General features: G+C 39.4%; 1 protein-coding gene across 4 annotated transcripts in view; it reads right to left on the bottom strand.

The window, feature by feature from the left end:
• The window catches only part of LOC111159885 (crystallin lambda 1), a 191,023-nt gene that overhangs the window by 91,521 nt on the left and 74,098 nt on the right, over nt 1–25,404 (bottom strand). For all 4 annotated transcript variants that reach the window (XM_022522543.1, XM_022522540.1, XM_022522541.1 and 1 more), the window contains exon 3: nt 16,252–16,378. In XM_022522543.1, coding sequence (XP_022378251.1) covers nt 16,252–16,378 — 127 coding nt within the window. The remainder of the gene's footprint in view (nt 1–16,251; nt 16,379–25,404) is intronic.

Here is a 25,404-nt window from a genome sequence, read left to right as displayed (position 1 = left end):
CCTTACCCGGGGCCGGGCTGAGTAATCCGCTCGGGTTTGCTTTTGGGAGCTTTTGTTCCCTTAGCGCTTTCCGTAGAGTTCCGGAGGGCGGGAATGAAGATGGTGGCCTCCCGGTCTCCAGCCTGGAGGAGCCGAGAGCCCGGGGTCCCACTCCTCAGTGCGCCCTCAGAGAACAGCACCCAATGACTCCTGTCACCCTGGCCTCCGGCCGCGCTCCGAGCTGACCGAGCCTGCGACCGGTTCAAGGTAACGCCGAGCTTAGAGCTTACTCCTCGGCTCCGTCTCTGTAGCCGGCTTACCCGTTCTACTACCTGTAAGCTCTGCCACACTCAGACGCCCCCAATCCTTCTGTGACCCTGCGGGACCTGGGGCCACACTCACCCCGCGTGGGCTTCACCCCGGTTAAGCCTCTGGAGCGATGTCCCTCAGCGGAACAGACTTTTAAAAGTCCTGATTTTGTGCTCCGCTGCTCCGCCGCTTGCCGGGAGCCGGCCCCTCCCCCCGCGGTCTATCTTCCCGTCGCTTTGGATTCACTTCTCCGCCAGTCCTACCTTTCAGAAAGTGGTTGATTTTCTGTTTCTAGAGTTGCTGTTCTTCTCTTCGATCTCCTGTTGGATCTGTAGGTGTCTGCAATCTTTAGATAAGCTATCTAGCTGATCTCCCGCTACCTGAAGTAGTCTCAGCCTGCTAATTCTCCGCCATCTTCACAACTCATTGTCCCTAAGCCATTTTGACTGAATTTTCTGTCACTTGCAACCAAAAGTATCCTGATCAACACAGAATACCCCTGTAGACTACATGAGGCCAGGCACTTGCTATTCCTAAATAGCGCCAGACATATAATAAGTTCTCAAGATCATATCTGGTGAATAACAGCGTAATTCTCACAATGAGGCAAGCATTATCATCCTCATTTCTTAGGGGGTAAAACTGAAGGCCAGAGAAGTTAGTTCCTTGCCAAAGGTCACTATTTAGTGGTAGAGCTGAGGTCTGAATTTCAGAGCTTATACTTTTCGGTAACCAAGCTATACTAAAATTGATGGATTAGGGAGGGGTGCTGAAAGGCAAGGCAGAGTGGAGAGAATGGTGGAGAAAGAAAGTATTCCCAACATATTGAAGCAGGGGTCAGGAAACTACAACCCTTGCCTGGATCAAATTCAGTCCATGGCTTATTTTTGCATGGCCCACAAGCTAAGATGGTTTTAACATTTTGAAGAACTACAAAATATGCAACAGAGACTGTACTCAGACCTTAAAGCCTAAAGTATTTATTATCTGGCCTTTTACATAAATAATTTGCTGACCCTTATATTATAGTTAGCTTTATTAGCACACAAACTTTCAGAGGCCAACAAAATACTAAGTATATATGTTTCTCCCTTACTTCTTTAGTATAGTCTGAAGACTCAGAAAATTCAAACTATAATTTCAATGTGTTGAACAGTTTTATTTCCTATGCACTAGTGTTCAACTGTGAAAACATATTATTTAGCTATTAATTGAATGGTGTACTCACAAATGATTTCCCAAACTACAGAAAATACACTATTAAGTAGATCAGCATGTAAGGACCTGGAAAAAAATGTCATAATATATTATTAAGTACAAATATCAAGTTACAAAACACTATATTATAATGGAATCCTATTATTAAAATGAAGTCTATAATATAGGATTACAAGAATTCTTGGAGGATAAAAAACTCCAAACTCATAATGTTCATTTCTAGGGATTACAAAATGAAGGAAAAAGAAATTTCACTTTCTACTTTATATGCATTTTTATGATTCTAATTGTTTTCCAACAAGCATGAACCACTTTTGAAATTCTTAGGACAATAGTAAAATGTCTGAATAAATGTTTTTCCTTTTTAAAATAAAAACATTATGTTTCAGTTTACAGAAAAGGGTAATAAAGTAGCTATAGGACTTCACTTCTGCCTAGGATGTAAAAGCAGGGTAGAAATTTGCTCCCATCATAAAAACAAGAAAATGTCAGATAAATTACAAAATCGTAACTTTTCTTGAATTGAGTTGATCTTACAAGTTGATCAAATAGTCTTGAAATCCAAGGAAAGACTGGTCCTTCCCAGGAGAGACTGAAAGTTAGGTTACCTGTGGTGGAGCATGGGAGGAAGTTTTAGCATGTACTATATAAACAGGTAAGAAGTCAGCTCAAATGTTTAACAAATTGCTGAAAGCCAAGTGTGAGCTAGCATTAAGGTACAAAAACCAGTAGGAGACACAGACCCAAAGCAGAGTTTATTCCTACTCACAGGCTCTTCACTGCGATCCTACATCAGATGTTCCCAAGAAAGACAGGCAACAGGCAGGAGAGCTGAGAGAACCTTCATCAGTGGTGCAAGCCTGGAAAGGGCAAGTGGCTGCTGCTGCAGCTACAAAGTCCACCAGCCCTGATTCCCGAATAGAACAAAAGCCTTAAGCCACTGGGTGAGGGGTAGCAAACTTTTAAAGACCCATTGCAGGGGTGCCTGGTTGGCTCAGTGGGTTAAAGCCTCTGCCTTCGGCTCAGGTCATGATGCCAGGGTCCTGCGATCAAGCCCCACATCGGGCTCTCTGCTCAGCAGGGAGCCTGCTTCCCTTCCTCTCTCTCTGCCTGCCTCTCTGCCTACTTGTGATCTCTGTCAAATAAATAAATAAAATCTTAAAAAATAAATAAAGACCCAATGCAACTGGGGGACAATTGGTAGAAAGAAAAAACTCTTACCCTGAAGGAGGAGTAAATAAGTACCCTAGGTCAAGGATCCTATACCCATGTCATTAGAACAGTGGTCCACATCCAGGGGTTGACAATGTCAAGAGACATTTCTGGTTATCAGAACTGGAGGGAGGATGCTACTAGCATCTAGTGGGTAAAGGTCAGGGATACTGCTAAATATCCTACAATGCACAGAACAGCCCCCACAACAGAGAATTATCCAGCCAAAAATGTTAATAGCACCATAGTTGAGAAGTTCTGCTGAGGAAGGAGCAGAAAACTCTTCTGTATAACACTCACCATGTATGTTACAAGGTAGAATTTGGTTGCCATATGGAGAAGGGGTAGGATCACTGAGAAAGTTCTACCACAGAAGTCAAGGTATACAAAGCCTGCCTAAGACTGAAGCTGAACTAACAACTGACAGCAGTCTACCTCTGGAGGAGGGACAAGGGCATGATGAGAAATCCCCTCTGTGGAGCAGGGGCAGAAGAAAGACCAACTACTGCAAACCACTCTCCAGCAACCCAGCCTCCCCAAAGCACAAGATAATGCTAGAGGAAAATGAAGCTGGTTGCACTGAAGGTAACCATCGAAATTACAAAATATAACTGCAACTAAATTTTTCACTAGATTGACTCGACTCCCATACCAATAACTTAGCAGAAAAAAAGGCATGTCCATTTCCAGGCATATATACTGCTTTATCTCAATGTCTCATTTCCTTCCTTCTTTCCTTCCTTTCTTTCTTTCTTCTTCTCTCTCTTTCTTTCAAGATTTATTTATTTATTTTGAGAGAAAAAGCACGTATGCAAGTGGAGGGAGGGGCAGAGAGAGAGGAAGAGTGAACCTCAAGTAGGCTCCCCACAGAGCCTGGAGCCTGATGCAGGGCCTGATCTCATGCCCCAAAGATCATGACCTGAGCAGACATCAGAGTCAGATGCTTAACTGACTGAACCACCAGGCACGCCTCAATTTCTCATTTTCTACACACAATACTCGGTAAAAAATTAGGAGAAACACAAAAAGACGAGGGAAACCACCCTTTGTCAAGAGACAAAGCAATTAACAGAATTACACTCAAAGATATCCTATATATCAGAACTATCAGGGAATTTAAAGTAACTACGATTCAGTATGTTAAGTGCTCTAATAGCAAAGTGAATAAATGACTTTCAGCAGAGAGCCAGAAAGTATAAAAAGAATCTAACAGAAATGCAAGAAATGAAAATGACAGTGACAAAAATAAAAACTGTCATTGACAGTATAGTAGCCAGCCTCTAAGACAGCCCCCAATGATCCTTATTTCCGGGTATGCATGCCCTTATATAGTTCCTACCCATACTGAATAGGCCTGACCTGTGTACCTACAGGATACTGTAAAAATGGCCATATGTGGCTTCTGAGGTTAGGTCAGAAAAGTTATTGCAGCTTTCACCATGTACTCTCAGAGATCACTTGTCTGGGGAAGCCAAATGCCACATAATTAGGAATCCAAGCATACTTATAGAGAGATTTACAGGGGGAGGAACCACAGTTTGCTATCAATTAATTTGGCAGCCATGTGAATGATCCATCTTGAAAATGAATGCTCCAGCCTTACCAAGTCTTAGATAATACCAACCCTAGCCAAAGTCTTAACTGAAACATCAAGATAAATTCCAAGCAAGAATCACTCAGCCAAGGCACTCCCAAGATAATATAGGCTTATGGTTATTTTAAGCTACTTAGTTTGGGGGTAATTTGTTACACAATAGATAACTAATGCAGAGAGTCTCATTAGGAGACTCTATAGTGATGAAAAAATATTCAATGAGATGAAAAATATGTCAGTAAAAATTACCCAAACTAAACATAAGGAGAAAAAAAGCTGGGGGGGGAAAGCAGAACAGAGCATCTAAAAGCTGTGAAACAATATGAAATACTCTAAAGTACACATAATTGGAACCCCAAAAGAACAATCAGGCACAAAAAAAATTGAAGAGAAAAGGACCAAGATGTTTCCAAAAGGAACATAAATCACATCCAAGAAGCTCAGAACAAAATGTAGGAGAGATAACACACACATACACACACTCTCTTAGACACACCATATTGAAACTGCTGAAAATCAAACATGTAAAAAAATGTTGATGTGAGGCAGAGAAAAAAAGGCACATGACATATAGAAAAATAAAGATAAGAGTAAAGCAGACTTCTTGTCAGGAGCTATGCAAGCCGGAAGACTATCGAGTGACATGTTTAAAGAACCAAAGAAAAAACTGTCAACACAAAATTCTATACCAAGAAAAAAAAGTCACTTTAAAAATGGAGAAAAAAAAATAAAGACATTCTCTGAAAAAAGCTGAGAGAACTATTTACCAGCAGACTTGGAACCTTAAAGGAAGTCTTTCAGACAAAAGGTATATGATTCCTGGAGAAATCTGAATTTATACACACATAAAAAAGAAATAATGTTGCAATAGTGGAAATGCAGGTAAAAACAAGTTTTAATTTCTCTAAACATTAGTTGAATGTATAAAGAAAAACCAATGGCACTGTAGTTGGTGTTTTGGCATGTGCAAAGAAGAATCTATGACAATAGCATAGATGGAAGGAACCAGGAGTATATTATTGTAAGGTCCTTACATGACCCATGAAGGTTAACCATGGCTAATTTGAAAAGACACAGGGTATCAGAATGGATTTAAAGGGAAAAAAAAAAAGATCCATCTATATTCTGCTTACAAGACACTCATTTTAGACCTCAAGACACCTGCAGATTGAAAGTGAGCAGAGGAAGAAATATTTATCATGCAAATGGATGTAAAAAGAAAATCAGAGTAGCAGTACTTATACCAGACAAACTAGACTTTAAAACAAAGACTGTAATAAGAGATAAAGAAGGTCACTGTATAATAATAAAGGGACAAACCAACAAGAAGATATAACAATTGTAAATAGTTTGCACCCAACATGGGAGTACCCAAATACAGAAAATAGTTAATAACAAACATAAAGGAGCTAATCTATAATGATACAATAGTAGTAGGGAACTGTAACACCCCACTCATAGCAATGGACAGATCATCTAAGCAGAAGATCAATAAGAAAACAAGGGCTTTGAATGGTACATTGAAACAGTCAGATTTAACAGATACATTCAGAACATTCCATCCTAAAACATCAGAATATACATTCTTTTCAAAAGCACATGGAATATTCTCCAGAATAGATCACATATAAGGCCACAAAACAGGCCTCAGCCAATTCAAGAAGACTGAAATAATACCATGCACCTTTTCTGACCACAGCACTATGAAACTAGAAGTCAACCACAAGAAAAATTCTGGAAAGACCACAAATACATAAAGGTTAAAGAACATGCTACTAAACAATGAATGGGCCAACCAGGAAATAAAAGGAGAGGTAAAAAGTACATGGAAACAAATGAAAATGAAAACAAAAGGATCTAAAACCTCTGAGATGCATCAAAAGTGGTTCTAAGACAGAAGTATAAAGCAACACAGGCCTACGTCAAGAAACAAGAAAAATTTCAAAAACCTAACCTTATATCTAAAAGAGCTAGAAAAAAAAACAACAAAGCCCAAACCCAGCAGAAGGAAGGAAATAATAAAGATCAGAGCAGACATAAATGATATAGAAACTAAAAAAACAATAGAACATATCAACAAAACCAAGAGGTGGGTCTTTGAAAAAATTAATGAAATTGATAAACTCTAGCCAGACTTACCAAAAAGAAAAAAGAAAGGACCCAAGCAAATAAAATCACAAATGAAAGAGAAGAAGTAACAACCAATAACACAGAAATACAATTATAAGAGGTAATTATGAAAAACTTATGCCAACAAATTGGACAACCTATAAGAAATGGATAAATTCCCTAGAAACATATAAATCACCAAAACTGAAACAAGAAAAATTGAAAATTTGAACAGAAAACCAGCAAAGAAATTGAGTCAGTAATCAAAATACTCCCAACAAGCAAAACTCCAGGACCAGATGGCTTCACAGGCAAATTCTAGCCAACATTTAAAGAACAGTTAACACCTATTCTTCTCAACCTATTCCAAAAAATAGAAAAGGAAGAAAATTTCCAAATTTGTTCTGTGAAGCCAGCATTACCCTGATACCAAAACTAGATAAACACAGCACTAAAAAAGAGAACTACAAGCCAATATCTCTGAGGAACATGGATGCAAAAGTCCTCAGCAAAACACCAGCAAACCAAATCCAACAATACATGAAAAAAATGATTCATGGGGCTTCTGGGTGGCTCAGGAGGCTGAGTGTTCAACTCTTGATCTCAGCTTGGGTTTTGATCTCAGGATCATGAGTTCAGACCCTGTTTTGGGCTCCATGTCTATTAAAAAAAAATCATTCACCACAATAAAGTGGGATTTATTCTTGGGTTGCAACTGTGGCTCAATATACACAAACCAACAAATATGATAGAACACATTAATAAGAGAAAGGATAAGAACAGTGTGATCATTTCAGTAGATGCAGAAAAAGCATTTGACAAAGGACAACATCCATTCATGATAAAAACTTTCAACGAAAAAGGTTTAGAAGGAGCATATCTCAACATAATAAAGGCCACATATGAAAAACCCAGAGCTAACAACATCCTACATGGGGAAAAACTGAGAGCTTTGGTCAGGAACAAGAAAGGCATGTCCACCCTCACCACTTTAATTCAATGTAGTACTGGAAGTCCCAACTATCAGACAACAAAAAGAAATAAAAGGTGTGCAAAGCAGCAAGAAAAAAGTAAAACTTCCACTATTTGCAGATGACACTCTATATAGAAAACCACCAAAGATTCCACCAAAAAACTGTTAGAACTGATAAATGAATTCAGTAAAGTTACAGGACACAAAATCAATATACAGATATCTTTTGTCTTTCTGTACACCAATAATGAAGCAGGAGAAAGAGAAATTAAGGAATCAATCCCACTTCTGATCACATCGAAAATAACAAGATACCTAGGAATGAACCTAATCAAAGAAGTGAAAGATCTGTACTCTGAAAACTATCAAACACTGATGAAAGAAACTGAAGATGGCACAAAGAAATGGAAAGAACTTCCATGCTCATGGACTGGGAAAGCAAACATTGTTAAAATGTCTATACTACCTAAAGCAGTCTATACACTTAATGTAATCCCTATCAAAACACCAACTGCATTTGTAACAGAACTAAAACAAACAATCCTAAAATTTGTATGGAACCACACAAGACCCCGAATAGCCAAAGCAATCTTGAAAAAGAAAAGCAAACCTGGAGGTATCACAATTCTGGACTTCAGGTCATAGTACAGAGCTGTAGTAATAAAAACAGTATGATACTGGCATAAAAACAGACACATAGATCAATGGAACAGAAGAGAAAATGCAAAAATGAACCCACAATTATATGTCAGTTAATCTTCAACAAAGCAGGAAAGAATACCCAGTTGGAAAATGACTGTTTCTTCAATAAACAATGTTGGGAAAACTGGACAGCCACATGCAAAAAAATGAAACTGGACCATTATCTTTCGCCATATACAAAAATTAACTCAAAATGGATTAAAGACCTAAATGTAAGACTTGAAACCATAAAAGTCCTTGAATAAATCAGAGGCAGTAATTTCTCTGACACTGGCCACAGCAACTTTTTTCTAGATATGTCTCCTGAAGCAAGGGAAACAAAAGCAAAAATATATTTGGGGGGCTACATCAAAATAAAAAGTTTCTGCACAGCAAAGGAAACAATCAGCAGAACTAAAAGCAACCTAGGAATGGGAGAAGTTATTTGCAAATGACATATGTGATAAAGGGTTAGGGGGGCGCCTGGGTGGCTCAGTGGGTTAAGCCACTGCCTTCGGCTCAGGTCGTGGGCTCAGGGTCCTGGGATCGAGTCCCGCATCGGGCTCTCTGCTCAGCAGGGAGCCTGCTTCCTCCTCTCTCTCTGCCTGCCTCTCTGCCTGCTTGTGATCTCTCTCTGTCAAATAAATAAATAAAAATCTTTAAAAAAAAAAAAAAGGGTTAGTATCCAAAATCTATAAAGAACTTAGAAAACTCAACACCCCCCCAAAAAAAATCCAGTCAAGAAATGGGCAGAAGATATGAATAGACATTTTTCCAAGGAAGACATCCAAATGATCAACAGATACATGAAAAGATGCTAATATCACTGATAATCGGAGACATACAAATCAAAACTACAATAAGATATCACCTCACATCTGTCAAAATGGCTAAAATCAAAAGCACAAGAAACAACAGGTACTGGTGAGGATGTAGTGAAACGGGAACCCTCTTATACTATTGGTGGGAATGCAAACTGGTGCAGCCACTATGGAAGACAATATGGCGATTCCTCAAAGTTAAAAATAGAACTACCCTATGACCCACCAATTGCACAACTAGGTATTTACCCAAAGGATACAAAAATACTAATTCAGGGGTGCCTGGGTGGCTCAGTGGGTTAAGCCGCTGCCTTCGGCTCAGGTCATGATCCCGGGTCCTGGGTTCGAGCCCCACATCGGGCTTTCTGCTCAGCAGGGAGCCTGCTTCCTCCTCTCTCTCTGCCTGCCTCTCTGCTTACTTGTGATTTCTCTCTGTCAAATAAATAAAAATAAAGTCTTTAAAAAAAAATACTAATTCAATGGGATAACTACACCCTGATGTTTATAGCAGTATAATTTACAATAGCCAATTATGGAAAAAGTCCAAGTATCCATCAACTGATGAATGGATAAAAAAGATGTTGTATATCTACAATGGAATATTACTCAGCCATAAAAAAGAATGAAATCTTGCTATTTGTGATGAGATGGATGGAGTTAGAGAATATTATGCTAAGCCAACTAAGTCAGAGAAAAATAAATACCATATGATTTCACTTATATGTGAAATTTGAGAAACAAAACAAATGAGCAAAGGATAAAAAGAGAGAGAGAGAGGCAAACCAAGAAAGAGACTCTTAACCATAGAGAACTTTAAAGAACCGATGTTTACCAGAGGGGATGTGAGTGGGAGGATGGGTGAAATAGGTGATGGGGAGTGAGGAGTGCACTTTTTGTGATGAGCACTGGCTGATATATGGAAGTGCTGAATCACTATAGTGTACACCTGAAACTAATATTACACTGTAAGTTAACTAACCGGAATTTAAATATAAACTTAAAAAAAATAAATAGAACAAATGGAAAACAATAAGGTAGAATTTTAGTTCACCCACATCAATAATTACATTAAATTTAATGGACAAAACATGCTAATTAAAAGACATAGACTGTGGGTCACCTGGGTGGCTCAGTGGGTTAAGCCTCTGCCTTCAGCTCAGGTCATGATCCCAGGGTCCTGGGATGGAGCCCTGCATCGGGCTCTCTGCTCAGTGGGGAACCTGCTTCCTTCTCTCTCTCTCTGCCTGCCTCTCTGCCTACTTGTGATCTCGGTCTGTCAAATAAATAAATAAAATCTTAAAAAAAAAAAAAAGACATAGACTGTGAGCTGCGATTAAAAAAGTGAGACTCAACTATATGCTTAGTTTGAATTCATTGAGAAATAAATCCATATTAGAGTGTAGACTTCAACATTTTCTCTCAATGACAGAATAAGTAGATGAAAATTCCATTAGGGTGGAAAAGACGTGACTAAGACTATAAGCAACTTGACTTGATTGATATTTATAGTTCACTCCACCCAACAGCAGAATAAACATTTTTTCTACCTCACTTGGAATATTCACCAAAAGCAACTATATGCTGGGTCATAAAACACACTTCAATAAAGAGAACTGGAATCTTGTAAAGTATGTTTGGGGATCATAATGGAATTTGACTAGAAATAATAACAGAAATATATCTGGAAAGCTCCCCCAATCTGTATGTTAACCCACTTCATTAATCCATGAGTGAAAGTGGAGGTCTTAAGGGAAATTAGGAAATATCTGGAATATTATGGAAAAGGCAAAACTGTAGGGACGAAAAAACAGATGCCTGATTACCAGGGCCTGAAGGGTAGAGGAGACTGACCACAAGGAGAAGGAGGGCATTCTGTGCAGTAATGGAAATGTTCTCAAGTGTGAATGTGATAGTGGCTACATCATTATATGCACTTGTCAAAACATATAAACCTGGTCACTGAAACTGGTGAATTTTATTATATGTAAACTGTACTTCAATAAATCTGATTTTACAAATTTTTCTTTAAAAAAAGCACATGGGGGGGGGGGTGCCTGGCTGGCTCAGTGGGTTAAAGCTCTGCTTTTGGCTTGAGTCATGATACCAGGGTCCTGGGATCAAACCCTACATCGAGTTCTCTGCTCGGTGGGGAGCCTGCTTCCCCCCATCTCTCTCTGCCTGCCTCTATGCCTACTTGTGATCTCTCTCTCTCTGTCAAATAAAGAAATAAAATCTTTTAAAAATAAATAAATAAGTAAAATTTTAAAAGCACATGGAACAGGAAAAATGAAATTCAAGTTTCCATGTACACCCTGTATGATCTCAGTGTTGGCTGCCCCATGTGCCCTTCACTACATGAGCACCCCACACCCACACCCCCATGCCTACTGAAAGGATTATTCCGAGCCTCAGTGAACCAAGACCAAAAGTCCAACAAGCTTCCATCCTTTAAGAAAAAGTAAATTCAGTGTTTATGAATACTCCATCCTATAATTTCTCACAGAGTCTGAAAGTCCTCATCAAAATGACCCGCATCCTCTAAATTTTAAAGGTGAAGTTCAGACGTAAATTCTCCTTATCCATAGAGATGATTTAATTCTTACTTCCAGATTTCAGCAGTTGTCCTTGATTTCTGCATAAGGCAAGTCCATTTAAACTCCCTAATTCTATAAGCCATTCCCACGGCTCCTACCAGCTACTTCAGTCTCAAGTCTTAAATTCCAGAAATCAGATAAAGCTCTGTATCATGGCTAATGTGCCTTAATGCTCTTTCAGAGTCAGTCAAAGCTTTAGACAGGCTTTTCAGAATAAACTTATTTTTCCAGCATAGTCGATTTTCTTGCTAGGCAAGATTTGATTTCCAAATCGCACTAAGTTCTAGAAATTCAGGTTTCATTCTTGTATGCTCCCACCTTTCAGCAGTCAATTAAGGAACTTTCTGATCCATGCTCCCGCCCTCTGGGGTTTGGATAGAAGACAAACCTACCACAGAGAGTTATACTCACCTTGCTGGGGCTTTGATCCTTGGGGACTCAGTAAATCCTACAGTGGGACTTTTGTAGTTGAACAACTGTGCAGCAAGCAATGTGGTTTTGCTTACTTGTTAACTCATAAACTCCCAAAAGTAATGTTAATTTTCTTTTTGTAAGAAAAATGCCTCCAAATAGCCTAGATTAATTTTCCTACATTGTGAATGTTTCCTATTATAAATTGGAAAAGAGAATTATGAGAGCTGGTAAGGGTACAGCTAGCAAGTCTGTGAGTACTAAGATAAGGCAGGACTGTGAGGCCTGGTAGAGTAGCTGCCTGACAGATGGCATTTTGGAACATCAGCTTTAATGTCATTCTTAGATGGAAGGTTCTTCCAGGTTGGATATCACATGATAAACATAACAATTATTTTAAGTCCAAAAATCATACTTCTATCTGCTAGAATCTTAGGCAAATCACACAGCAAGTAGTGCTCTAAACTTTAAACAAAAATCATGATATAAAATTCTGTTTACAGTATAATGTCAACGGTGTTAGAGAAAGACAAAAAATAAATAGGAGAAAGGGAAAGAAATACAAATATATTAAAATGTTAAGATGTTTTTGGAATGATGGACCTATACAGCATTTTCTTAAACTTTCTTCACTCTTTACTCTTCAAAACATATTTTTAACTTTCTTAGGTTGTTAGAGACCTAATATAATTTAACAAACACATGACACAATTTTAGGCAGGTTTTGATTTGGAAGTGTCTATTTACTTTTTGATAAACATAAGGTGAAATTGATATGCATTGGTTGCAAAATTTGGGAAATCAAATCTGCCCTATATCATACAAACAAATGTGTAAACATGTCCAAGAAAATCAGTCAAAGCAACAGACAAAAATGAAATCTCGACTTTTTTTTTCTTTCTGATCTATTTCACTGTTCTACCGAACACCTTACTTGGAGGATTCTAATCAGGATATAGAATGAAACCCAAACTCTTTAATTTGTTTAAGAGAACACTTAAATAGGGCTCTTATGTGCCATGCATTACTCCAAGCATTTATAAAGGTTAAGTCATTTCATCTAAGTATGTTTTCAGTTTGGCATTCCAAGCATTCCCCACTCAGCTTCTACTTTCAGGCTTTTTCCACCTCTCCTGTGACTCAGCCACACCATTCTACTCTGGTTGCCTCAAACATACTCACAGGCACCTCTCATCCTCTTTTCATCTCTTTCTGAGACACTGTCCCCTCCTCAGCCCCCAAAATCCACTTGTCAAAGGCCAAAGCAGCCTCAAATCCTATCTTCATCAAAACTTCCAAAGGCCTCGGGGGCACCTGGGTGGCTCAGTGGGTTAAAGCCTCTGCCTTCGGCTCAGGTCATGATCCCAGCGTCCTGGGATCAAGCCCCGCATCGGGCTCTCTGTGCAGCAGGGAGCCTGCTTCCCCCTCTCTCTCTGCCTGTTTCTCTGCCTACTTGTGATCTCTCTGTGTCAAATGAATAAATAAAATCTTTAAAAAAAAAAAAACAAAACCCTTCCAAAGGCCTCTTTTTGGATCTGCGCCCCTCTCCATTATTCTTTGTGGGACTAAAGGTACAAGTAATTTCTGAAGAATGTAATCTCTCATAGGAAATAAACCTAGTAGAGTTTACATCATCTTTTCTATATTCCTCTCCCTACACTGCCTCATTTAGTGTTGTTGTGCATAATAGATGCTGCTCGACATGTAAATGTCATGTAAATACATTCAATCTATAAAATAAAGACAGACCTTAAAGATCAGTTTTCAATACTTTGCATAGAACAACATATATTACCCCATATCACTTATTATCAAATTTGTATACAAATGGTCACATTACAAAATTACTTATCAATTTTTTAGGCATTTTCTATTGTGCCAAGTGCTGTGGTTAAGCATTTTCATGCATCATAATTTAAAATATTCCCCAAAAATCATCCCATAAAAGACTTGCTTTATATTGAAGTCATTATAAAGTTCTATTATGAAGGGATCTCCATTTTTTAAGAAATAATATACTGTTTGGGGAAGACATTCTTCTGAACTAATTCAATCATGCTAGCATAGAAATCATCTGATAAAACCCAGTTTTTCAAATGGGACCAGGAGACAAAGAAATTTAACACAGACATTTGAATTATCCCTAGGGCATGATTTAGCAATTGCTAGTGCGGGGAAATTCAGAAATAAACTTTATAAAGATCATTTTAAAACAAAAAAAGTAACATAGCCAGTTGTTATGTTGAGTACCACAAGTACACCACCACAGAGAGAAAAAAACACCCGAAGGGTTGCGAATTAGTAGTTGAAGCTGGAGATAAAACTTCTAATGTCACGTCATATGTGGGTTAAAAAGGCTCTGCACAGCAATATCTCAGGAAAGCAACAGTGATGTGCTCTGGAAAACTCTGTCTGGAAAGGAGCCTCAAAAACATCATTACTGAAGACAAAGACATCGGAGTCAGAGACACCTATTAAGAGTTTGAACAGAAGTGCTTTGGAGCGCCTGGGTGGCTTACTTGGTTAAGTGTCTGACTTCAGCTCCGGTCATGATGTCATGATGCCAGGATCCTGGATCAAGCCCTGCGTGGAGCCCCCTTGAGCTGGCACCCAGCCAGTCACGTGGCCCCATCTGGCTCTGCGCCCAGTGGGGAGTCTGCTTGTCTTTTCCCTCTGCCCCTCCCCCTTCTCATGCTCTTTCTCAAATATAGAAATAAAACTTTAAATTTTTTAAAAAAGAAGTGCTTTGTGAAGTGGGAAAGCAGAAATATTTCAGTAATGTGTAACATATTCTTATTTCAGATCACATCATGTGATTATATTTTATTATGTATCATATAAATAGTATATAACAAATTGACCCCCCAAAAAATTTTTTTAATCTTCTCATTGGAAAAACGGAGCTTGCCTTCAAGGAGGGTGGCCTTAGATGTAAGCTTGTATGGGTCTCTTCACAACCATCCAGTGCACTTTATTATGCCCAATGTCCAGATAAGGAAGTGGGGCTTAAAAGTTAAGAAACTCACAAGGGCACACAGCTGCTCAGTGCAAAGTCCGCTTGACTAAAAGTCTGTGTCCTCAACCACCACCTCCATGGCAGGAAGCTTCCACAGGCCCTTTCTAATGTCAAGAGCCACAAAACAAATTGTTTTTCCTTCCTCCAGCAGGAGCAGCATAAGAAGCATACACTTTCCTTAGAAACAAAGTGCCTGTGAAGAACCTTCTCTGCTGAGCTCACACTGGAATGGCTGGAAGGCTTCTGTGCTGCTCCTCAGAAGCAAGTCCCTCCCTGACAGCACCCAGTAACACCACGAGGGTGGGAAGAGACAGCGCTGGAAAGCTCTGGTAGGAGCTTTCTGATCCCTTGTAGGACTCCCCAGTTATATACAGCCTTCACCAAATGAGAGACAGGGGTGAAAATACTCAAAAGACAGATGGAATTGACATATCTTATGTATCCAGTCCTCTTCTTACATTCTGTTGGACACGTGTTTGTTAAATGGACTAGAGAACTTTTAGAGCTACAAAGACCGAGACCCTGATTAACTGTATTGGACCTCAATCGCAGTGCAGCTGCTGACCATAAAACACACTCAGTCTTTTGGGTTTGCTCCCAGATCATTGGTGAGAATGTCATCACAGAAACCACATGAAATGTGCAACACTGAGTCAACAGAAATGCAAAGCCTCACAAAATATAAAAAGGGTATCAGGAGTGACACTTCTTTCAGTTTTTGGTAAATCCACTTAAACCTTTTGGCAGTAAGTGCAATATTATTAAAAGACAAATTTATACGTCTGGGTTCTTACATAGAGGCAGGAGCTGTCTATAGACACAGGAGCTCCAGGAGGGATGGGCCCTGAGCGGGCAGGCAACCAGTTGCGAGCACAGCCCCTGGAGAGCCTGCCTGCAGCTTTCCCTGCTGTGCAAACAGTGCCCCAAGGAGTTCTTTTTTTAAGTAAAGTTGTTGGAAAAGTTAAATGCAAATGTTACCAGAAATGAAAATGTGTATCTCAGATGGTTTAAGTTTTTGCAATTACATATGAGAACAGGAATATAATCTCTCATTCAACAGAAACATAAAATGAAAGTGTTAGCTGTTTAGAAAACCTATTTCTGTTCAAAATTCTAATTCCTCTGAAAAACAATATCTAATCACAGTGGTTTGATGAGGAGATGTTACAGGAGATGTTTTGAAACAATGCTTCCTATCACATAAAACACAACCCTGACCTTCAGTGTACAAGATGGCAACTGCCCTTTATCTCTCCCCCAACCCCACGTTCTTCCAAGGAGGTTGGAGACAATCTCTTCAAGTCCTTAGAGACTTGAGTGTAATATCAACTCACCTGAATGTGCATGGCGCCCTCTACTGCTTCTTGAATATTCAAACACCCACTGATGAGTGACAGCTGTTCTTCAGCACCAAGGGAGCCTTTCAGAGAACCTGACTGCTCCAGAAACTTCATCTCTTTTCTAGAAAGAACAGTGACACTGTGAGTATTCTAAAGCAAATTTAGAAACAAAGGTAAACGCAAATCAGCAGGGAAATGCAAATCAAAACCACAACGATATACCACTTTACACCCATTAGGATTTAAAAAATAGAAAATAAAACAAGAGTTAATGAGGATTTACAGTGTCAGTGGAAATGTAAAAGGGGAAGTCACTGCAGCAAGCAGTTTGATGGTTTCTCAAAAAGTCAAAAAGAGAACTACCATATGATCCAGCAATTCGAATTCTGTCAATATCCCCCCAACGTGAAAGCAGATACTCAAACAGGCATTTGTATCTTCATGTTCATAGCAGCATTGTTCACAACAGCCAAAAAGATGAAACAATCCAGAACCCCATACATGGATGAAAACAAATGTGGTACAAACATACAATGGAATTCAATAGAATGGAATTCAGCCTTCAAAAGGCAGGAAATTGGATACCTTGGTGGCTCAGTTGGTTAAGCATCTGCCTTGGGATCAGGTCATAATTTCAGGGTCCTCAGATAGAGCCCTGCATCAGGGGCTCTCTACTCAGGAGGGAGTCTGCTCCTCCCTCTCTCTGTTCCTCCCCCCTGCTCATGCACTCTCTCCCCGACCTCAAATAAATAAATAAATAAATAATCTTTTTTAAAGGAGAGGCAGGAAATTCTGTCACAATCTGCAGCATGGATGAACCTTGAGGACATGACACCAAGTGAAATCAGCCAGTCACAAAGAGACAAATACTGTATGATTCCACTTATATGAGGTACCTAGAATAGCAAAATTTAGAGGCAGGAAGTAGAATGGTGGCTGCCAGGCTGTGGTTTAATGGGGACAGTTTCAGTTTCACAAGATGACCTTTTGGAGATAGATGGCTGTACAACAATGAGAATACACTTGATATCACTAAGCTGTATTCCCCCAAATTATTAAGATAGTAACTTTGATGTTGTGTGTATTTTACCACAATTAGATTTTCCTTTTTTTTTTTTTCTTTTTGAAGAGATGAGGCAAGGCCAAGAAGAGGTGAGATTAGAAAGTAGTAGTTCTTCACCTACTTCCGTCAATCCAGAGGGAACAGGATTGAAAGAAAGTATCTCACAGTCTGGACTAGGGGCTTCACAGGGCATCACTCATGCAGTCACAGAGACCCGTGCTCAGAAGCACGTCTCACTGGGTTTAATGCTCTGCAGTCACGGTCTCAAAATGCTTAATGAATATCAAGCAAAGGGCCCCTCATTTTCATTTGCACTTGGCCTCACAAATTATGGAGTCAGTCCTGCTTATAATTCATAACATAGTAAATAAATACAATCACATACAACATATACAAACACAACATTTATGCTTTCCAAAGGATTCTGTGGATTTCTGCCAGTGAGTCAAATAATTTTTACATCATTTCATCTTCACAGTTTTAATCTTTAAGCTGTCAATGTCTTCAGCCAAAGACTATCAGGAATAAACCCACAGTGGAACAAGTCAAGTTTGTTACTCACTGCATTGAGGGAGAATGCCCAGTAGGGTGTTAGTAAGAGAGTTGTCAGGGGGAACCTATAGCAGGATTTGAGCTTTGGTTGGATGGTTTGGAAGACAATCTGAGGGTCTGAGTTCACTGGATTGGATGCTATAGAAAGAGAAGGCAACTTGAACATTGAGTATCTCAATAAATATAAATGTTTGGAGGACAGACTAGACTGAAGATAAAGCTGTCATGGGTGAAGAAGTAAGCAGTCATTCATTTTCGCCAAGAGAAGGCTGCTCAGTATTTGTGGGTTGCACAGTGATCTCATTTTTGTCTATGGTTAGACAAATTTAAAATGTGGTTTTGCTTTGTCTCATTCTGTCATGGTCTAAGAGTGACCTCAAGAACCAAGAGATGGGTTCTTGAGACTGTTTATGTACAACAGAAGAATCCCATGGCCTAGCCATGAGTGCTGGGCCAGCTCGAGATGTTTGGGGCTGTGCTTTTGTTGTTTTTTTGTTTTTTCTCCTTCTTAAAACTATGCATCTTGTATTTGTTTTAGCTACAAATTGAGAAACAGAGGGGATGCCTGGGTGGCTCAGTGGGTTGAAGCCTCTGCCTTCGGCTCAGGTCATGGTCCCAGGGTCCTGGGATTGAGCCCTGCATCGGGCTCTCTGCTCAGCGGGGAGCCTGCTTCCTCCTCTCTCTCTCTCTCTGCCTGCCTCTCTGCCTACTTGTGATCTCTGTCTGTCAAATAAATAAATAAAATCTTTTTTAAAAAATTGAGAAACAGAAACTGTCTTGTCACTGTTGCTTTTAAAAAACAATACAAAGATATGCTGAAATGCAAACAGATGGTTATACTTAGCAAAAAGAAGCTCCATGGCCAAGATAATGAGTCGACAAATGATCAGGCAGATTCTAAGTCTTTCCTCCTTCTGAGTTGACAAAGATAAAAACACCATTGCAGGTCATCATCACACATGGAACTTGAACCCAAAGGAAGGTTGAAAGGAAGAATCTGAGATTGTTGTCATATAGATAATTTGGAAGATCTGTAATATATTAGCTAAAAAATATATATATATATCTTAAAGTCAGGCCAGAAAATGGCTCCCTTACTTTGGAGGAACCTAAGGACACATATGCAGAAGTCCCTCCTTGGCACAAGTCAATGCTGGGAACTGAGTACCCCGACCACTACCCCCAGTAAACAAGCACTGGAAAATATTTTTAAACATAACACATACCTTGAAGTAGAGGTTTATAAAGTTAGTAACTGAAAACATACAAAACAAGATCTGTTTCTTAGCCAATTCATCAAGAAGTCTGTATTAGTTGTCTAGAGTATTGTGTGGTGTCTTAGCAACAGATGAGAAATCTACAATCTTATCAGTCCAACCTCTGCTGTCATCACACCTCCTTCTTTGGCTTTCCTGACTCTCTTCCCCTGATTAGGACCCTTGTAATTACATTGAGCCCATCTGGATAAACTCCCATATTCATATTCCTAACTTAATCACATCTGATCTCTTTTGCCTTGTTAGGTAATATATTCCCAGGTTCTGGGAATTAGGACATGGACATCTTTGGGGGAATCATTGTTCTGCTTACTACCCTTAAAAAAAAAAAAAAAAAAAAACCCTTTCAGAACAAATAGAATATGTGATATATGTAGAATTCCTGTAAAATTACTGTTTGAAATTGTGCTTACAGAACAGAGAGGATTTATCTATTAAAGCTGCCTCAAATCTGATACTTAGGTTATGTTTGGCTCTTTGTACTTTGCAGGTATTTTTCCACCATATTCTGAATTCCACTAGCTGTTGAAAAGTTTGTCGTCAATTTGTCATTCTTTTATAGGTAGTCTGTCTTTTCTCTCTCTGACTGCTTTTAAGACTTTTCTTATGTCCCTTAGTGTTGTGTAGCTTGCCTGTGATGTATATAGATACAGCTATCCTTTTTATTTCTCCTGCTTAGGACACTTTGTTCTTTCAGAATATGAGGATCTATGTCTTCAACTGAAATGAAGTCTCAATAATTTTATCTTCATAAATTGTTCTTCCCTATTCTAAATCCTTCAGACCTCTAATGAGATATGTTGGGCATCCTCTCTGTATCTTCCATATTTCTTAACTACTTTTTCACATTTTCCATCTCTTCATCTCCTAAATTCCACGCTAAATATCTTCAGATCCGACTTCCAGTTTACTATGCTCGTAAAACCTTGTCTCTCGTGTATTTGGGGATTTTTAGCTGTGAGCTGATGTTCACTGAATTCTGTGGGAATTCCTTGAGCCTCTGGTTTAAGGTACTTTATTCTAGAGATGATATGCATCTTCCTTCTGATAGGCACTGCAGGCAATACTAACGAAGGAACCAATCTGAATTCTTGGATTAGCGGTTTAAAGACCACACGGTAATAAGAATTTAGACTCCAAAATTCTTAGAAAGGTGGGTTGTGGTTACAAATTCTCAGAGAAACTCTTTCTCCCCTCCACCCAGAACCAAGGCCAAGACAGACAAGCCTCCACATACAGATTAGTTATTTTGTCCTACTATTCCTTTCACTAGCAGTGTTGCCCTCTGAATACTAGCTTCACTTGGGGGTCTACAATTGGATACCCCATCTTGCACAGACTAAGGTTTGCTGTTAGAACCAAAGCAAGATTGGTAAATATCTTAGAGCAGCAGTGATGTCCACATATCTCTTAGGATCTGTGCTCCCAAATTTGACCTCTCAGAATTTCCATTACTTTCTTGCCAGCTCAGCTATGCATTATAAGCTATACATTTACTTAATACTTTTTTTTAAAGATTTTATTTATTTATTTGACAGAGAAAGATCACAAGTAGACGGAGAGGCAGGCAGAGAGAGAGAGAGGGAAGCAGGCTCCCTGCTGAGCAGAGAGCCCGATACGGGACTCGATCCCAGGACCCTGAGATCATGACCTGAGCCGAAGGCAGTGGCTTAACCCACTGAGCCACCCAGGCGCCCCTTACTTAATACTTTTAAGTATTTTGAAGTGGAAAGGGCTTTCAGGATACTCACTTTGCCATATTACCGGAAACTAAACTCTAGACTGTTTCTTTAAAATCTAATATTCTTAAATATCATGTGCATTTTATATTTCATGAGAAAAGAGAAATACTATACCATATATCCATTTCAGTAATAAGTTATTCAATGTGAATATAATGTCTACTATGCACATGAATTTATAACATACAATTGCTAATTGACTAAACATGGTTCTTGTTCATATGTGTAGCAAAAAAAACCCCACTTTTTTCTTTTAAAAAGTGGTAACTTTTTAGAGTTACCACTGGTAAGGCCTTACTCTTCTGTTTCCCAATAATACATATAACTTATATGTATTATTGTGTTATATAAATATTATATATATTTACATATATAATACCTAAATTCACCTGAAGCCAATAAACTTAGTCTTAAAAACAATATGTTTCTGAAATGCATCAAAACACAAAGAATGTTTCTTTTTTTTTACATAATCTAGCTTATTCACTCTGTTGCTTCAGAAATCGAGGCCCAAACCGGTTACAGACTCAATCAAGGATATAAAGCATTAGCCGCATGTGGGATGGAAAACAGTCTTCTGACTCCTTCCCTTAAACATACTGAATAAGAACTGCTTTTTCCCCACTCTTCCTACTAAACCACGATGGCTCTCTCATGTTAAAAAAAAAAAAAAAAAAAATCCTGTCTGGTGGGACTTACTTATAGGACTAATTGGCACAATTTATTGGCTTAAACCCAAAGATTCAAGGTAGCCAGTTTCCTGGAGAAAATAGGAATTTGCATCCACTCCTTCCCTCATGATGCTGCTAACACCAGAGTCCCAGACTGTCAAGTTTGAACTTAGGACACAGGGCTCCTGTTTTCCATCTGGGGAGCCCTGGTGTACCTAACAACCCCCCGCCCCAGCTCCTTTCAGGATTTCCTTACCAACAGAGTTCAGCCTACTGGGAGCCTGTGCCTCTTGGTACATGGCCCATCAATTAGTTGATCCCTGGTGGGCAGTTTGAAATGAAGACCCTCAAAGTGGGTTGGTCAAGGGTCGGTGGAGCCATAGACATACACCCAATAGTACAGTCACCGCAATGGTGGGCTTTAGTAAGGCAGGACCTCAGACAAGGACCAGCTAGGAAACCATCCTCCCCAGAACTGCTCAAAGTTCCCAGAGCTGTTGACTGACTACCAGAAGCTCAGATCGTGTGAACAATGTCCCGTTTCTGCAACAGTGATGTAGCTGCAGGGATAGCTTCCAGTGTCCCTTGCTTCCTTGAAGAGCCTCACAATCAATCCCCACTGACAGAGGTAATCTGGGTACCTCTATCCTCATAACCTGAATAGGCCTAGCATCTATTTTGTTCAGAAATTAGATGGAACTATTGGCTGAATGAAATTGTAACGTATCTAAACTGCTTGGTTTTAAACTATATGATTTATATAAATTAGACCTGCAGCAATAACTAAGTGTAGGGATCAATAACACTGGTAAATGTTAACTACATTGCCCATAAATGCAACCAGAATAAAAGTGTTCATATCGCTGAAGAACGGTTTACAGCTACCAAACAAAAAATCATTTCTATTCAATTAAGTGTGTTTATTGTTAAAGAGGAACAAGTGAGAAACATAATATGGTGCCCCTGTTCCTCTTCTGGAAAGACTTTGTTTTCATAATTTATTTTTAAAAGTAAAAATAAAGTAGAAAGAATAATAAACATCCCCATATTTCTACTGAGAACTAACAACCACCAATATTGACAAACGCGCTTCTTGTCGTTTTTTTAAATAAGCAAAACATTAAAGTTCTTTTAGCCACCAACCTCACACAACTATTTTCTACTGAATTCAGACAGGGTTTTTAATTATTTTTTTTATAATTTTTTAATTTTTTTATAAACATATAATGTATTATTAGCCCCAGGGGTACAGGTTGGTGAATCACCAGGTTTACACACTTCACAGCACTCACCATAGCACATACCCTCCCCAATGTCTATAACCCCACCACCCTCTCCCTACCCCCCTCCCCCCGGCAACCCTCAATTTGTTTTGTGAGATTAAAAGTCTCTTATGGTTTGTATCCCTCCTGATCCCATCTTGTTTCATTTATTCTTTTCTTATCCCCCAAAACCCCCACGTTGTATCTCCACTTCCTCATATCAGGGAGATCATATGATAATTGTCTTTCTCCAATTGACTTATTTCGCTAAGCATAATACCCTCTAGTTCCATCCACGTCGTCGCAAATGGCAAGATTTCATTTCTTTTGATGGTTGCATAGTATTCCATTGTTATATATACCACATCTTCTTTATCCATTCATCTGTTGATGGACATCTAGGTTCTTTCCATAGTTTGGCTATTGTGGACATTGCTGCTATAAACATTCGGGTACACGTGCCCCTTTGGATCACTACGTTTGTATCTTTAGGGTAAATACCCAGAAGTGCAATTGCTGGGTCGTAGGGTAGCTCTATTTTCAACTTTTTGAGGAACCCCCATGCTGTTTTCCAGAGTGGTTGCACCAGCTTGCATTCCCACCAACAGTGTAGGAGGGTTCCCCTTTCTCTGCATCCTCGCCAGCATCTGTCATTTCCTGACTTGTTAATTTTAACCATTCTGACTGGTGTGAGGTGGTATCTCATTGTGGTTTTGATTTGTATTTCCCTGATGCTGAGTGAGGTGGAGCACTTTTTCATGCAGACAGGGTTTTTAAATGCCACAGCCTGAAAACATAATGATAACCTATTTCCCCCTTGGGAGAATTATGTTTGAGTAGCTAATGTGCTCAAAAACACCTGCTTTAAACTTTAGTAAGCCAAAGCAAATTTTAGCCTTTCTTCCTAATGTGGGGAATGAGATTAGGTCAGATAGACGGGACCACAAAAGTGGCTGTTTCTTTGATGAGATGCTGTTCTACAGACTTCCCAGGGATTGTCCCTATGGGGAAAGAAAGGAAAAAGAGACAGAGGGTAGTAGCCAGAATAACCACACCAATGGCGTCATGCAGATTAGACTCTAGGCAAAGAATCTGTATAAGCAGTTTGGCCTCAAGGCCCTCTCTGCCCCTAGAAAAGACATGGTCATGAGGGGAGAGACCTGTTCACACATTTACCGACTGGACTGCTGCATGGCTGAATGTCTAGAACCCTACTGTGCAGGGATCCCAAGAGAAAACTGGATGAAACGTTTGGAGGAGCTTTCAGACATACTCAGACAATCCCTCAAGTTCAGTAACTATGCCCATAAATCAAAACCAGCCATCTGGCCATGTTTTATCCCAGTTAGACCAGTTCCAATATTTTTCATTAGGTATTTTGGAAGAACTTAACACATAAACACCTGGAAAAGAAAGGGGTCTTAGTGGGGTTTTCAGCAGGCTCAGACATGCCAGAACGTTGCAGTCTACACCATTTATGAGCTAAGAATGTACTCATTCAAGGCACATTAGTAAGTGGCTGCAGCCTACCATTTCTACCTCTAGAGGTCAGCCTAGCACTAGAAGTCAAAATATTTCCATCTTACCGTCAATGAATTTATAAATTTTTATTCAAAATTGGAGAAAAGAAAATGTTAAGAATTATCCCTGTAGGGCAAAATATGGGTGGCTTTAATTTTTTCATATTTCTATTTTTGAAGTTTTATTCAAAAGGAGCATTTATTACTTTAAAAAGATAAAGACAATGGAGAAATTGGGATCCTTGTCTACTACCACTGGGACTGTAACACATGCAGCTGCTATGGAAAACAGTACGGTGGTTCCTCAAAAAATTAAAAATGGACTTACCACAAGACCCAGCAATCCAATTCTAGATATATATTCAGAAGAAATGAAAGCAGGGACTTAAAGAGATCTTTATACATTCGTGTTCATAGCAGCATTATTCACAATAGCCAGAAGGTAGAAGCAACTCAAATGTCCATCAGTGGATGAAGGGATAAACAAAATGTGGTCTATACACAAGATGGAATATAATTCAGCCTTTAAAAAGAAGGAAATCTTGGGGCACCTGGGCGGCTCAGTCGGTTAAGCGTCTGCCTTTGGTTCGGGTCATAATCTCAGGGTCTTGGGATCGAGCACCACATCAGGTTTCCTGCCCAAGGGGAGTCTGTTTCTCCCTCTGCCTCTGCCCCTGCCCACTGTTTGTGTGCTCTCTCTCTCAAATAAATAAAATCTAAAAAAAAGAACCACACCCCCTCCCCCATCTGTCCAGGCACTGTCCTTTGATCAGCAACAACAATGCTAAATGGAGACTGGCAGATTCTTTTCTGGACAAACTGAAGAGTCAAAGAAAAGAGATATGCAGACACAGATACTTAGAGATAGCACTGATGTTTCCAGGCCCTTACCTTAGCTCCGTTGCCCTGGTATCCCCATGCTGGACTTTCTGAGTACCCCCAGCCACCACTCTAACTGCATACAGGCAGATTAACTTGAAGTCCACAAAAATCCTGAATTCAGTCACCGCAACGTGAAAGTGGACAAGAAGATGTACAACAATGCAGCCCATCTCCCACA

The sequence above is a fragment of the Enhydra lutris genome, unplaced genomic scaffold, assembly GCF_002288905.1.
Source record: "Enhydra lutris kenyoni isolate GAN:26980312 unplaced genomic scaffold, ASM228890v2 scaffoldscaffold71, whole genome shotgun sequence".
Taxonomy (NCBI): domain Eukaryota; kingdom Metazoa; phylum Chordata; class Mammalia; order Carnivora; family Mustelidae; genus Enhydra; species Enhydra lutris.
Note: the sequence above shows the minus strand (reverse complement) of the source record. Positions and strands in the feature narration are given on the sequence as shown.